The 15,521-nt window shown below is 41.5% G+C and overlaps 1 protein-coding gene across 1 annotated transcript in view; it reads right to left on the bottom strand.

The window, feature by feature from the left end:
- Positions 1–15,521, bottom strand: part of bsdc1 (BSD domain containing 1) — a 59,873-nt gene that overhangs the window by 5,097 nt on the left and 39,255 nt on the right. The window contains exon 10 of the mRNA XM_043719673.1: positions 4,913–5,016. Within this exon, the coding sequence (XP_043575608.1) occupies positions 4,913–5,016 (104 nt within the window). The remainder of the gene's footprint in view (positions 1–4,912; positions 5,017–15,521) is intronic.

Genomic DNA, 15,521 nt, shown 5'->3' with positions numbered 1-15,521 from the left:
TATCCATTTCAGCATGCACAGCACACCTGCAAAGGTTTCATTCACTACAAAGTTCGTTTCTTTCGTAAAGACAGAAGCAAAAAACTCATTTAGGGCTTCCCTTCCTCCTCAGACTCCACACACAAATTCCCTATGCTATCCCTGATCGGCCCCACTCTTTCTTTGACCATTCTCTTATTCCTCACATAAGTGTAAATCACATGGTGCAGAAAAAAACACTCAATCCTCAAATTAATGTCAGAAAGTATTCTTCCAGTACAAAACGGTTAACCATTATCTCTTCTCCCCCTCCTACCCCCAGTTGAATCTAACAATGCCATCCAGAATCTGAATGATTTCAATCTGGTTCTCAGGCCAAATATAAACACAGCTGCCTTAACAAAGGAGAAGCAATGTAGGGAGTAGAGTGGTAAGACATTCTGTCTAAGTCTCTTTCAAACTTCCCATCAGAAAATCTTTTAGGAACCTAAACCTAATTACTGGCGAAGATGAACATTTCTGCTAAGCTGCTCAGCCAAGATAACACAACAAGCCTTGTTCTGTGAAGAACAAGGTATCCCGTACAGCTACTCAGAATAAATTAAAAGGGACCATGCACTGACAACCCTGTCTGTGTGTAACTCACAACTAGAGGGAAAATTAAGGTCACAGTATTGATTCAAATTAAGATTAGAAAGGTTTTCATAAAAGCTTTCAGTTTCAAGCCCACTTCATTGCTCAGAATGTGATACTCACAAAAAAAAGACAAACAAAAAATGGAAGACGGCTTTTAAAAGAAACTTCCAAGATGTAATTTTAACTCCACAATCAATTTCAGAAACTGAGTTTCTTTTTAACTGACTCCAACCAACTTTGGCCAAAAAATGAATAATCAATATCCAATTAAATGCATGAATATTACTTCAAACTTACAAAATGTTCAATCAGGTTCAAGATAATGAATTATTTTTAGAAGTGCAATGTCTATTTATCTTGTAAGGGAAAAGCAGATTACATACCTGCGTATTTATACTTTAAGAAGTCCAATCGAAAAATAAGCTACTTCTAAGGTTACTAGATAAATATTTCCTTAGGCACTGTGTGGCAGAGAGGAATATCTATTTTTAAAGTTACTAGTGGTATACCACTAGTAAATAGATACCCAAAGGATACATTTTGGGTCCACTGCTATTTGTCATTTTTATGAACAACCTGGATGAGGGCGTAGAAGGATGGGTTAGTAAATTTGGGCAAGACACTAAAGTCGGTAGAGTTGTATGTAGCGCAGAAGGATGTCGTAGGTTACAGAGGGACATAGATAAGCTGCAGAGTTGGGCTGAGAGGTGACAAATGGAGTTTAATGCAGAAAAGTGAGGTGATTCACTTTGGAAGGAGTAACAGGAATGCAGAGTACCGGGCGAATGGTAAGATTCTTGGTAATGTAGTTGAGCAGAGAGATCTCAGTGTCCATGGACATAGATCCCTCAAAGTTGCCACCCAGGTTAATAGGGTTGTTAAGAAGGCATACGGTGTGTTACCTTTTATTAGTACAGGGATTGAGTTTCGGAACCATGAGGTCATGCTGCAGCTACACAAAACTCTGGTATGGCCGCACTTGAGGTATTGCGTACAGTTCTGGTCACCACATTATAGGCAGTGTGTGAAAGGTTTGGAAAGGGTTCAGAGGAGATTTACTAGGATGTTGCCTGATATGGAGGTCTTACGAGGAAAGGCTGAAGGACTTGAGGCTGTTTTCCTTGGAGAGGAGAAGGTTGAGAGGTGACTTAATTGAGACATATAAAATAATCAGAGGGTTAGATAGGGTGGACAGCGAGATCCTTTTTCCTCGGATGGTGATGGCTAGCACAAGGGGACATAGCTTTAAGTCATGGGGTGATAGATTATAGGACAGATGTCAGAGGTAGCTTCTTTACTCAGAGTAGTAGGGGCGTGGAACACACTGCCTACAAGAGTAGTAGACTCACCAATTTTAAGGGCATTTAAATGGTCATTGGATAGTCATTTGGACAAATATGGAATAGTGTAGGTTAGATGGGTTTGAGATTGGTTTCACAGGTTGGCGCAACATCGAGGGCTGAACGGCCTGTACTGCACTGTAATGTTCTATGTTCTAAAACATGAAACTCCTTGTGACCTTGCTCAATGTTAATAAGAAATCAAATGGAATAAGAACTAATCAGGATGTGGAGGTTGCAGCAATACACAGAGGACACTACAATGTTACCAATTCAAAGACTCTAACGTGCCATTTATTTTAAAAGGTGGCTTTCATTTTACTGTCAACAGGAGACACACCACCTCCAAATTCACTAAACTGATTGGTCAGAAAATCAGACGAAAGAGGCTTTACGTTCACTGAAAATCAAACTGGGAAATCCTCCCAACAGCTGAACACAGGTACTTTGCGATTAATTGTTTTTAGCACTGTATAGAGTCATCTCTAAAATTGTATTATTGGTCTTAAGATGTGCATTCAAAGGCCATTAAACTGAAATTTCTCCTGTAGTCTTATACAGTCAGAATTAGAGCTGTACACCATGGAAAGAGACCATTTAGTTCAACTCGACCATGCCAACCAGATATCTTAAATTAATCCAGTCCCATTTGCCAGCATTTGGCCCATAACCCTTTAAGCCCTTCTTGTTGGTGTACCCTCTAGAAGCCTCTTAAATGTTGTTATTGTACCAGTCTCCACCACCACCTCTGGCAGCTCATTTTATACATGCAACACCTTCTGTATGAAAAAGTTTCCCTTGTTAAAGTTTTCCCCTCTCACCTTAAACCTATATCCTCTATTTTTGGACTTCCCTACCCCGAGGAAAAATCCTTGCCTATTTATCCTATCCATGTCCCTCATGATTTTATAAACCTCCACAAGGTCACCCCTCAGCCTCTGACATCCAGGCAAAATAGACGCAGCCTATTCAGCCTCTCCCTTCAGCTCAAACCGTCCAAACCCGGCAACATCCTTGTAAGTCTTTTCTGAACCCTTTCAAGTTTCACAACATCTTTCCTATGGTAGGGAGACCAATATTGCACGCAGTATTTCAAAAGTGACCTAACCAAGTCCTGTTAACCTCCCAACATATAAACTAAATGCATTGACCAATAAAGGCAAACATACCAAACACCTTCTTCACTACTCTGTTTGTGACTCCACTTTCAAGGAACTAAGTACCCAAAGTCTGTCTGCTCAGCAACCCTTCCCAGGACCTTAGCATTAAGGTATAGCGGTCCTGCCCTGATTTACCTTTTCAGAATACAGCACCCCGCATTTATCTAAATTAAACTCCGCCTGCCACTCCTTGGCCTAGCTGATCAAGGTCCTGTTGTGCTCGGAGGTAACCACCTTTGCTATCCATTACACTTCCAGTTCTGGTGTCATCTGAAAACTTATATCCATAGCTCCTAGATTCATATCCAAATCACTTATGCAAATGATGAAAAACAGTAGAACTAGCACCAATCCTTGCGGCACACTGGTGGTCACAAGCCTCCAGGCTGAAAAACAACCCTCCACCACCACCCTCTGTCTCCCACCTAACAGCTAGTGATTTGGATACAAAATTGGCTTGCCCTGTATTCCATGTCATCTAACCTTGCTAACCAGTCTACCATGAGGAACCTTGGCGAAAGTCTTACTGAATTCCATTTAGATCACATCTACCACTCTGCCCTCATCAATCCTCATTGTTACTTCTTCAAAAACGTAAGTTAGTGAGACACTATTTCCCACACAAAGCCATGTTGACTCTCCCTAATCAGTCTTTGCCTTTCCAAATGCATGTAAATCCTGTCCCTCATAATCCCCTCCAACTACTTACCAACCATGGACATTAAGCTCACTGGTCTTTAGAACCCTGACTTTTCCTTACCACCTTCCTTAAATAATGGTACCACATTAGCCAACTTCCAGTCTTTCAGCACTTCACCCATGGCTATCAATGATACAAATATCACAGCAAAGGGCCCAGCAACCACTTCACTAGCTTCCCACAGAATTTAGGGTACAGCTGATCAGGTCCTGGGGATTTATCTATCTTTATGCTTTTTAAGATGTCAAGCACTTCCTCCTCTGTAATATGGAGACTTTTCAAGATATCATTATTTATTTCCCTAAGTTCACTAGTTTCCATATCCTTCTCCACAGTAAATACTAATGCAAAATACTTATTCAATATCTCACCCATCTCCTGTAGTTCCACACATAGGCAACCTGGTTGATCTTTAAGGGTGCAGTTACTCTTTTGTCCTTAGTGTATTTGTAGACTCTCTTTGTATTCTCCTTAACCCTATTTGCCAAAGCTATGTCCCTTTTTTGCCCTCCTGATTTCCCTAGACTATATTCCTACTGCCCTTATACTGAGGCATTCACCCAAACAAAGCTTTTATTCAATAATAGGGAGAGAAAAGGATAATGCTATGATAATTGTCATCATCCCAAAAAGGACACTGACGACACTTAATGCCTGGATGTTATTTTAAGCTGTAGCTTAGTCAATATTTAGTACATTACAGAAAGAAACATGTTAAAATCCCTTTAAGCAAAGAGAAAATGTGGCAGCCATCCCAAGTGACAAAGTTAGTCATCAATCTGAAGCTGCACAATCATATGCTGAACATTGAATAATGGGGGAATATGTTCAAGTACCTAATTTAGCCAGGACCACAAGAAAAATATCAGGAAAAAGCCCAAACATTTATAATGGTGACCAATTTTAAAAAGCTGTTCTTCAGTAGGTATTTCTTCAGTACTAAAGGGAGTACAAAATTACTTCAAAGCACTTGTTTATTTCACTCATTATTCAAGGCAGACCCAATGCCTTTGGCTTGTGGAAAGCAGTAGGTTGTCAGTCTGTTAACAATTGCCAGCACATTCAAGCAGATAGGTTTGAAACCAGATTTACTGTACCTGTTCCGACACATCCACCTGGGATAATGCTAACTGGACTTCTTCCTCGGTCATATCCAAATCAAAATCCTTTTCCCAGTCCTCACTGATGTCTGTGCTAGACCCTGGAATAAAGTAATAACTAGTTAGAATGAACATGATCAAAGATGTGAAAATGAACTTTCTTTTAAAGGAAATGATCAAGTAGTAGACAATTAGCTAAGTTCCTAAATGTCACCAACTACTTTTCTAAATTATCTACCGAACGATACATTAGTTTTTGAATTAATTTAACAATCTTTATGGTCCAAGTATCAGTTTTTTTTGTATCAAACCCCATTCCTTTTCTCCTGAATGCTCCTTGGATCACAATCAATAAAAATACACCTGGTTTTGTTAAGGGGAGGTCATACCTGACCAACTGGATTGAATTTTTTGAGGAGGCAACCTAGTGCCTAAATGAGGACAATGCTTTCAAAAACATCTTTAATGGGAGCCTGATAGCACAAGAAAGAACCCATAAGATCCAAGGAAATTTGACAAATTAAATTCACAATTGGCCGAGTGGCAGGAAGCAGAGGGTGATGGTCGACAGGTGTTTCACTGACTAGAAGTCTGTGTCCAGTAGGGTTATTCAAGAGTTAACGTTGAGGCCCTTGCTGTTTTGGTTCATATAAATGATTTAGACTTGAATGTGGAACGGCTGATCAGTAATTTTGCCGATAACACAAATATTGGCAAGGTGAGAAGTAGTGAGTAGGATAGTCTTTGATTATAGGTTACAGGTAATCAGATGGGCTGATTTCTAGCAAATGGGATTCTACCCGAATAAATGTGAAATAATGGAGTATATAATAAATGATAGGATCATGGGAAGCACAGAGGATCAGAAAAACATTGGTCTGCATGTACACTGGTCCCTTATGGCATCAGGACAGGTGGATAAAGTGATTAAGGCAGGAAATAGGACACTTGCCTTTATTATCCGAAGCAGAGTTTAAGAGCAGGGAAGGTATGCTGGAACTGAAATAAATATTGGTTAGGCCACAGTTAAAATATGTGAAATTCTGGAATCCACGTTATAGGAGGGGTGTGATTGCACTGGAGAGAGGCTACAGAGGAGATTTACCGTTGCCTGGGCTGCAGAGTTTCAGTTATGGAGAAAGATTGGACAGACTGGGGTTGCTTCCCTTAGAGCAGAGGGGACATTATTGAATGTATAAAATTGAGGTGCACAGACAGGATAAACACAAAGAAACTTTTCCCCTTGATGGAGGGATCAAATGACTGAGGACATAGACTTAAATGAGAGGTGCAGAATGTTTAGAGGACATGTGACGAAAAACATTTTCACCCAGAGCATGATGAGAATCTGGAACTCACTGCCTGTAAGGGTGGTCGAGGCAGAAATCCTCATAACATTTAAGCAGTATTTAGATATATGCCTTGGTATCACAAATGCATAAAGCTATGAGCCAAGTACTGGAAAATGGGAATAAAATAGTTAAGTGGCTTTTTTGTTTTGAGTGGTGTAGACACAATGGGCCAAAGGGCTTTTATGTGCTGTAGATCTCTTTGACTCTATGACTACGACTGTTCTAAAGGCAGCAATCATATTTCAGTGCCTCGTGATACTGCCTAGATAAGGAGTGTCAACATGCTCTCTGACCACAGGATTTTTTGGGACTGAGCCTGATCAATGCTTCTAAATATGCACACTTTTTTTCTAGCAAAGGAGAATGGATTCAGCCATTTGTGGGCATCCAAGTCAATTTCCCTGCACGAATTTAAGTACCAAAACGAACTGAAGCATGTGTGTTCACGCTCTAAAATTATTGAATTTGATAAAGTCCTAAAGGCTGCAGGATCCCCAAGCAGAAAATTAGATGATGTTCTTCCACATTATGCTAAGCCTCGCTGGAGCACTAAAACATTAACTCTGCTTTCTCGAAAAATATGCTGCCAGACCTTTTCTCATTTCATTGGGAAATGATCTTTCAGAGCAATAATCTTCAACAGTTGTTACTGGCTTAATTATTACATAAGTATCTAAAAGTTTAAAACTGTGGGCCATAAACAACAGCAGAATTGTACTCCAGCACAATCTGAGACCTCATGGTCCAGCATTTTCCCATTCTACCATGGCCATCAAGCCAGGGGATCAACCCTAGTTCAATGGACAGCACAGGAGGGAATGCCAGAAGCAGCAAAAGGCACACCTGAAAATGTCAATCGGATGAAGCTACCAAACAGGATTAACTGCAACCCAAACAGCATAAACTTCAAGTGGCAGACAGAGTAAGTTGTTCCACAACCATCAGGTTAAATCCAACCTCTGCAGTCTTGCCACATCCAGTTGTGAATGGTAGTGGACAATTAAACAACTCACTGGAGGTGGCAGCTCCACAAATGTTCAATGATACTGAAGCAGTCCATATTCAAATGCAACAGGACCTGGACAATATCCAGCCTTGAGCTGAAAAGAGGCAAGTAACATTCACACCACATAAATGCCAGGCAATGACCATCACCAATAACAATATAGCCACTGCATCTTGACATTCAATGGTGCTACCATCACTGAATCTTCCATTATCAACATTCTGGGGTTACTGCTGACCAAACACATACTGGATTTGCCATACAAATACAGTGGCTACAAGAGCAGGGTCAGAGGCTAGGAATACTGCTGCGAGCAATTCACTTCACTTTCTAATTCCCCAAAACCCATCCACCATCCACAAGGTGCAAGTCAGGAGTGTGATAGAATATTCTTCTCTTGCCTGGATGATTGCAGCTCCAACGACACAAGAGGTTTGACACTCTCAAGGACAAAGCAGCCAGTTTGATTGACATCACATCCACTACTTCTCAGTAGCAGCAGTGTATACTCTCTACAAAAGAGTCAGAAATTCACCAAAAAACATTTAGACAGTACTTTTCAAACCGATGACCATTTCTATCGAGAAGGACACGACCAGTAGATAGCTGGGAAAACCACCATTTGCAAGTTCCCCTCCATGCCACTCACCATCCTGACTTGGAAGTATATAGTCATTCCTTTACTGCTACTGAGTCAAAATTCTGGAACTCTCTTGCTAATGGCATTGTGCATCAACCAACAGCACGTGGACGGCAGGTCACCACCACCACCCTCTCAAAGGCAACTAAGGACAGGCAATAAATGCTGGCCCAATCAGTGATGCCCACACCCAAGTGAATAAAAAAAAATCTATGGTAGCTGATGAATCATGAGCTAATTAAATTTTGTCCTCATTCATTGAATAATTAATCTAAAACATGCAATTAAAACAAAAAGATAACAAAATATCCCCTCTACAGGCAATAACATTCATATACAACCTCTTATGGCCTCCCAAAAAGGCAGTGGTCTCTTTGAGGTGTAGACACCTTGAAGTATAAAAGATGCTCTTAAAAGCTTTGGAGGAAAAAAGGGAAAAATTCTCAACATGACATCAACTGGATTAGATGATTGCTAAGGGACTGAGATGTTAAAGGGTTAATTTATTCTGCTGACATGTAAGAAATTGGATGTCCAGGGTGGAGGGCTGGGTTCTTTCAGGCAGCATGTGACAATTTAATCATCCTCTGTAAATGCTGCAGTTTGAGGGATGGCCTGACCACACACTCTAAAGTGATTATTTTCACAATTTTTTGGGTGGCATGTCACTATGGGGGAAGTGGCAGGGGGTTGTGCCTTGCGTGCATGACTGATTGTGATGTAAAACCCTGTATAAAGGGAGGACAGTTCCCTTGTTCAGGAAGCTTTGCTTGACATGCTCTGCAAGCATCGCAAAGAGTGTTTAAGTGATCCTCCAAAAGCTTGTACTGCTCAAATAAATCATGGCTGTTCACATAAGTTGCATCAAGCGTGTAAGAATCTCAAGAAGGGAACCTAACATTTGGCGATGAGAGTGGGGTTCCAACATATATGGAGCTTCTAGGCAGACTGAGTAAGTGATCACCTGCATGACAGTAACGTGAGATGGATGGGCCCACTAGGTAAGATTTACCTTGATCTCTCTCACTAACCTATCATTCAGTTGACCCCTCATCTCCTAGGACTCTGTAGTGATGGAATCTCTGAGAAAACTTACGAGTTTGTATGCCGATGGGTTTGTCCCAGGGAGGTTAGAATCCCCCTTGAATACAGAGGTTAGAGTCCTCCAATAGTGGGGTTTGAGGCCCCAGAACATTGTATATAAGGTAAAGAATAACTACTGTGCCTGTCTCAATCACCCTGCCTTAGACCGGTTATTAAAAGGGGAAATACCCCACATGAAGGTCAGCACCCTGAAGTTGGTGTGGAGACTGAGGACACTGAACTAGTATATAAAGATAAGTTAGGAAGTTGAGACTACAAAAAAAAAGGGACAGACGTTGGATAAGTTGGCTGTTGGAACCCCTTTGTATCGGTTATGCCGGAATGACCCCTAAAATGAGGGACAGTTCAGGCACCTGTCAGGATGTTTAATCAAATTATGGGAAATGAAATTTGGCTGATAGAAGACCTTGAGACATAGGCACATGTTTAAAAGCAGAGGATGCAATTTGGAAATGTTACATGGGGACTAAATGGAAAACTTTTAATATCTGCATGGAGAAAGACTGCAGAGGAAATAACAAATAAATCTAACCAGGTCAGCTGGGAGAATAATGCACATCAAAGAGGGATCAGAGTTTGTGATCACCAGGGAAACCCTAAGTCTTGGGAGATGCTATAGGGTCAGTGTGAGGATTATGAAATGAGTAGAGAAAAAGTAGGGAAAAACTGAGATGGGAGAAGCAAAATAAGGAATCAGGGTTGAAATGCCAAGCCAGATCATTGATTGGGAATAAAATGGAGGTACGTCCTGACATGTCTGGTCTGCCAATAATGTTTCAAAATAATGACACTGATGACCAGCTATGGTCACAATGCAGATTTCTGACCTCCCTCAGGGAGGCCTTTCAGAAATTACTATGTCCAATTTCTCCTCAAAGCCATCCTCCTCCCCAAGCAATTGGCCATAATCAAATTTGCTGCCCATGTAATGGACAATACAGACATCTGGCAATGCCAGAACTGATCGAGCTGCCAGAGACACAGCAACAGCTCGCAATTCTGTTGTGTCCTCTATGAACCAGCAGTCGCTAAATTAATTACCTGCCTCGAAAACCAACAGGCATACCAGATATTGTCACTGTGCAGAGTTTACAGGGGGACGCCCCGACCCAGAAAAACAGATACGGAAGATGCATGGGTGCTTGCACTTCAGAGTTTTCCTGCTCCTCGGATACTGCCTGACCTGCTCTGCTTTTCCAGCACCACTCTAATCTTGGCTTTGTTACCAATGCTTATTGACTGTCTTCATACTGATACCCACCTTGGCAAGGGGGTAAAGAGAGAGGAGGTGCAAAGACACTTTCAGCAGCTAACAGTCTCTGAAGTTTCTCCATTCATAGGTAAAACACGCCTTCAGACCACAACCCACCCTCCACAACCTGATCCACTTACCCAGTCCCCTGGAAATGTTATCCATTACGCACTCAGCACCAAGTCTCATTCCTGGGAACCTTGCTCAGCACTTCTGATAGACAATTGACCCCGGAATGTATCGCACCCATTCTGGCAACCCCACCTGCTCTCCCAGCACCAGCAGCACCTGCCTCGAGTAGGGGGACACAATAGATTCAATCATTTCCCCAGATATGAGCATGAAAAACAATGATGCTAACAACGATGAAGAGGAGGTCTGTACACGTTTTGTCAGTGCCTTCCTGTGGATATTAAACCATGTGAGCTTTACCTTCTCTTTCAACCATCTAAGGGATAGGAAGGTTCACTGATCAAGCTAACATCAAAGTAGCCAGTTGGCTTTGTTACATTTGACAGCAGAGCGGGAGCAGAATCAGCTAAGAATGGATTAAACGACATTCAATTTGATCCTGAAAATCTAGAATTTGCAAAGGTGAACATGAAGATGGCCAAAAGCAAACTGATGGCTACACCTAACCTCACAAATACGCACCCTGCCTTGGGAGCACACTTCATTGCACGGAATCCCTACAATCTTGCAGGGGCAGCACTAATCCCTGCATCTCCAGAGGCCTGGGCTCCCTATCCACTGTACACAACAGAACTGACCCCTGCTAGACTGGATTTTGTTCCCAGGTTGGACTTTACTGAAGGAGAATTTGGATAACTGGCTTGCTTCCACTCAACTTGGAAGGGGTGGAGTGGTCACTAAGGACTGTGGATTTAAGAACTTTACAGGTGAACACTTCTTTTTCCCCCACGTGGGAGGATCCTCCATCTACTGCATAGACTAGTAATTCTTGTTGTTATAATCGTTGCATGTTCTGTGCAAATAACTTGTTTAAACACAAGCTGCTAGATTCTTATGAATAAGCTGGTAGCACCTTTTTCAACCCCATTTAGATGGTTATCATGGAATGATAAAGGGAGGGAATGAGATGTTAAAGGGTTAATTTGTTCTGCTGACATGTAAGAAGTTGGATATCCCGTGGGGTGTGTTCTTCTGTCTTGCAGGCAGGATGTGACAGTCTAACCATACTCTAAATACTGCAGTTTGAGGAATAACCTAAATCACACGCCGTTTTGAGGGATGGTCTGGTCACACACTTTGAAGAATAATCTAATTTCTGGAAATAATCTAATCACTTTACATTGTTTTTGGGTGGTATGTGACTATGGGGGAGTGGCAGGGGGTTGTGCCTTGTGTGCATGTCTGATTTGAGATGTAAAACCCTGTATATGGGGCGGCATGGTGGCTCAGTGGTTAGCACTGCTGCCTCACAGCACCAGGGACCCGGGTTCAATTCCTACCTTGGGCAACTGTCTGTTCGGAGTTTGCACATTCTCCCCATGTCTGTGTGGGTTTCCTCTGGGTGCTCCAGTTTCCTCCCACAATCCAAAGATGTGCAGGTTAGGTGAATTGGCCATGCTAAATTGCCCATAGTGTTTGGGGATGTGTAGGTCAGGTGCATTAGTCAGGGGTAAATACAGGGCAGGGGTGTGGGTTACTCTTCAGAAGGTCAGTGTGGACTTGTTGGGCCAAAGGGCCTGTTTCCAGACTGTAGGGATTGAAGCTAATTCTAATCTAATAAAGGGAGGCAGTTCCCTTGTTCAGGGAGCCTTGCTTGACACGCATCGCGAAGAGTGTTAAGTGATCCTCCAAACGCTTGTACTTGCTGAAATAAATCATGCTGTTCACAGAAGTTGGTGTATTGCAGTTACATTAAGTACGTAAGAATCTCAAGAAGGGAACCTAACAGGACCAGACAGTAAACATACAACAAAATGGTATTTTGTGATAATATTTTGAAGCAAAGTCTCTCACTTTTTCCCCAACATGGAAATGTATTTGAAAATAACAAAATAGAGGCCACTCTGTCCTTTGATCCTACTCCACCATTCAATAAGATCATGGGTGATCTACTACCTTAAATCCACCCTCCCAATGTAATCCCATATCCCAGAATTCCATTAGTACCCAAAATGAGCAATCTTTGTCTTGAATATATTCAAGTGAAGCACCCATAGCTCTCTGACATTCAGAATTTCAAAAATAATACACACTCACCAAGTTACATAACATTTCATCTCAACCCTAAAAGGCCAAACTCTCATTCTGAGATTTTAGTCCTATGTTCTACATTTATTTTCCCAACAACTAACATGCCCTTTCTCAAATAATTGAAGCCTATAAAATTATTTAAGTCCAAATAAGAAATGGTTGACCAAGACAGAAGCTCACACAATGGAGGGCAAATTACTGATATGGCTGGGAAATCATTTAAATGTCAAGCAACAGAAAGTAGGGATAATGGGTATGTTCTCAAACTGGTAGCATGTGACCAATGATATCCAACAAGGATCTGTGTCAGGGCTTCAATTATTCACGTTATTTATTAACAACTTGAATATTTGGATAGAAAGTCATACCGAAATTTGATGACGACACACAGACAGCAACATAGACAGTGTAGACAACAGCATAAAATTACAGAGCAATATTGATAGACTAAGAATAGAAAGAAAGATAAAGAATAAAAGATAGAATGGAAAATATTGTGGTATATGGAGTTCAATGTAACCAAATGTGAAGTTATCCATTTTGGACCGAAAAAGGATAGTTGAGAGCACTTCGTAGATGACTGATGTTCAATGAAGTAGATGTTCAAAGAGACTTGCGGGTTCAGATGCACAGATCTTTAAAATGTCATGAACAGTGCAGAAAATAAATCAAGAAAGTTAATGGAATGCTGGCCTTTATATCTAGAGGATTGGAGTACAAAAATGCAGAATTAAGTTGCAGGTGTACAAAACTACGGTTAGACTTTACTTGGAGCACAGAGAGCAGATCTGGGAACCACCCCTTAGGAAATTATTGAATTCAGATTATAATAGGATTCATTAATATCCTGCAGGAATAGAAATCTGCTGTCATACCTTGTCTGGCCCCTACAGGTGACTCCATGCCTACAGCGATGTGGGAGGTGATCGCCGAGTGGTATTATTGCTAGACTATTAATCCAGAAACTCAGCTAATGTTCTGGAAACCCGGGTTAAAACCTGCCATGACAGATGGTGGAGTTTGAATTCAATAATAATCTGGAATTAATAATCTACTGATGACCATGAAACTATTGTTGATTTTTGAAAACACCCATCTGGTTCACGGATACCCTTCAGGGAAGGAAATCTGCCATCCTCACCTGATCTGGCCTACATGTGACTCCAAACACACAGCAATGTGATTGACTCAGATTATAATTCTGAATTCAATTATCGTGGATGATTATGATGTGGTAGGCATCACAGTGACATGGTTGCAGGAGGTTCACGACTGGCAGTTAAACATCCAAGGATTTACAACTTATTGAAAAGACAGGGAGGTGGGCAGAGGGGGCGGGGTTGTCCTGTTAGTTAAGAATGAAATCAAATCTCTGGAACTGAATGACATAGGGTCAGAGGATGGGGAGTCTGTGTGGGAGGAGCTGAGGAACCACAAAGGCAAAAAAACCCTACAGACCTCCTAAAAGTGGTCAGGACCAGGGACCCAGGATGTACCAGGAAATAAGATAGGGCATGTCAGAAAGGCAAGGTCACAGTGATCATGGCGGACTTCAATATGCAGGTGGACTGGGTGAATAATGTTGCCAGTGGATCAAAAGAAAGGGAATTCATGGAATGCTTAGAGGATGGCTTTTTGGAACAGCTTGTGATGGAGCCCACAAGGAAGCAGGCTTTTCTGCATTTAGTGCTATGTAATGAGCCAGACTTTATAAAAGATCTTAAAGTCAGGGAACACTTAGGAGGCAGCGATCATAATATGGTAGAATTCAGTCTGCAGTTTGAAAGAGAGAAGGCAAAAATTGGATGTAATGGTGTTACAGTTAAATAAAGGTAATTACAGGGGCATGAGAGAGGAACTGATGAAAATCGACTGGAAGCAGAGCCTAGTGGGGAAGACAGTACAGCAATAATGGCAGGAGTTTGTGGGTGTAATTGAGGACAGAGTGCAGAGGTTCATCCTAAAGAAAAGAAAGTGTAACTGGCAGGGGGGAATTGAATTACACAGCCATGGCTCACAAAGGAAGTCTAGAAATATATCAAAGAGCCCATAAAGTATCCAAGAGCACTAGGAAATCAGAAATTGGGAAGACTACAAAAACAGAGGTAGGCAAGCCAGTAATATTAGAAATGATAGTAAAAGTTTCTTTCAATACATAAGAAACAAACAAGAAGCAAACGTAGACACTGGGCCGCTCTAAATTGATGTGGGAAAACTATTTCTGGGAGACAAGAAAATAGCTGAAGAACTTAACAAGTACTTTGTATCAGTCTTCACAGTGGAAGACATAAGTAATATTCCCAACAATTAAGGAGAGTCATGGGGGGCAGGCAGAGTTTAGTCTGATAGCCATTACAAAAGAGAAAGTGCTAGAAAAACTAAACGGTCTAAAAAACTGATAAATCTCCTGGCCTGGATGGGCTACATCTTAGAGTTGAGGGACGTGGCTGAAGAAATAGCAGAGACGTAGGTTGTAATCTTTCAAAAAATCACTGGAGTCAGGGAAAATATCAAATGATTGGAAAAATTGCTGTTGTAACCTCCTTGTCCAATAAACGATCAAGACAAAAGATGGAAAATTAGCCTAACCTCTGATTCTAGAATTTTATCTACAACCATCGTTAAGAATGAGATTTCTAAATTCTTGGAAGTGCAGGATCAGATTAGGACAAGTCAACATGGATTTAGTAAGTTAAAAATCAGGTGATAGTGGATGAAGGAGCATTGCTCCGAAAGCTAGTGTGCTTCCAATTAAACCTGTTGGACCATAAGGGGGGGTAGATATAGGACTGAAGTTAGGGGTAGGTTCTTCACTCAGCGAGTCGTAAGTTCATGGAATGCCCTGCCAGTAGCAGTGGTGGACTCTCCCTCTTTATGGGCATTTAAGCGGGCATTGGATAGGTATATGGAGGATAGTGGGTTAGTATAGGTTAGGTGGGCTTGGATCGGCGCAACATCAAGGGCCAAAGGGCCTGTACTGCGCTGTATTCTTCTATGTTCTATGTTCTATAACCTGGTGTTGTGTGATT

Source organism: Chiloscyllium plagiosum, chromosome 29 (genome assembly GCF_004010195.1).
Source record: "Chiloscyllium plagiosum isolate BGI_BamShark_2017 chromosome 29, ASM401019v2, whole genome shotgun sequence".
Lineage (NCBI taxonomy): Eukaryota > Metazoa > Chordata > Chondrichthyes > Orectolobiformes > Hemiscylliidae > Chiloscyllium > Chiloscyllium plagiosum.
This window is presented reverse-complemented; position numbering and strand designations above follow the sequence as displayed.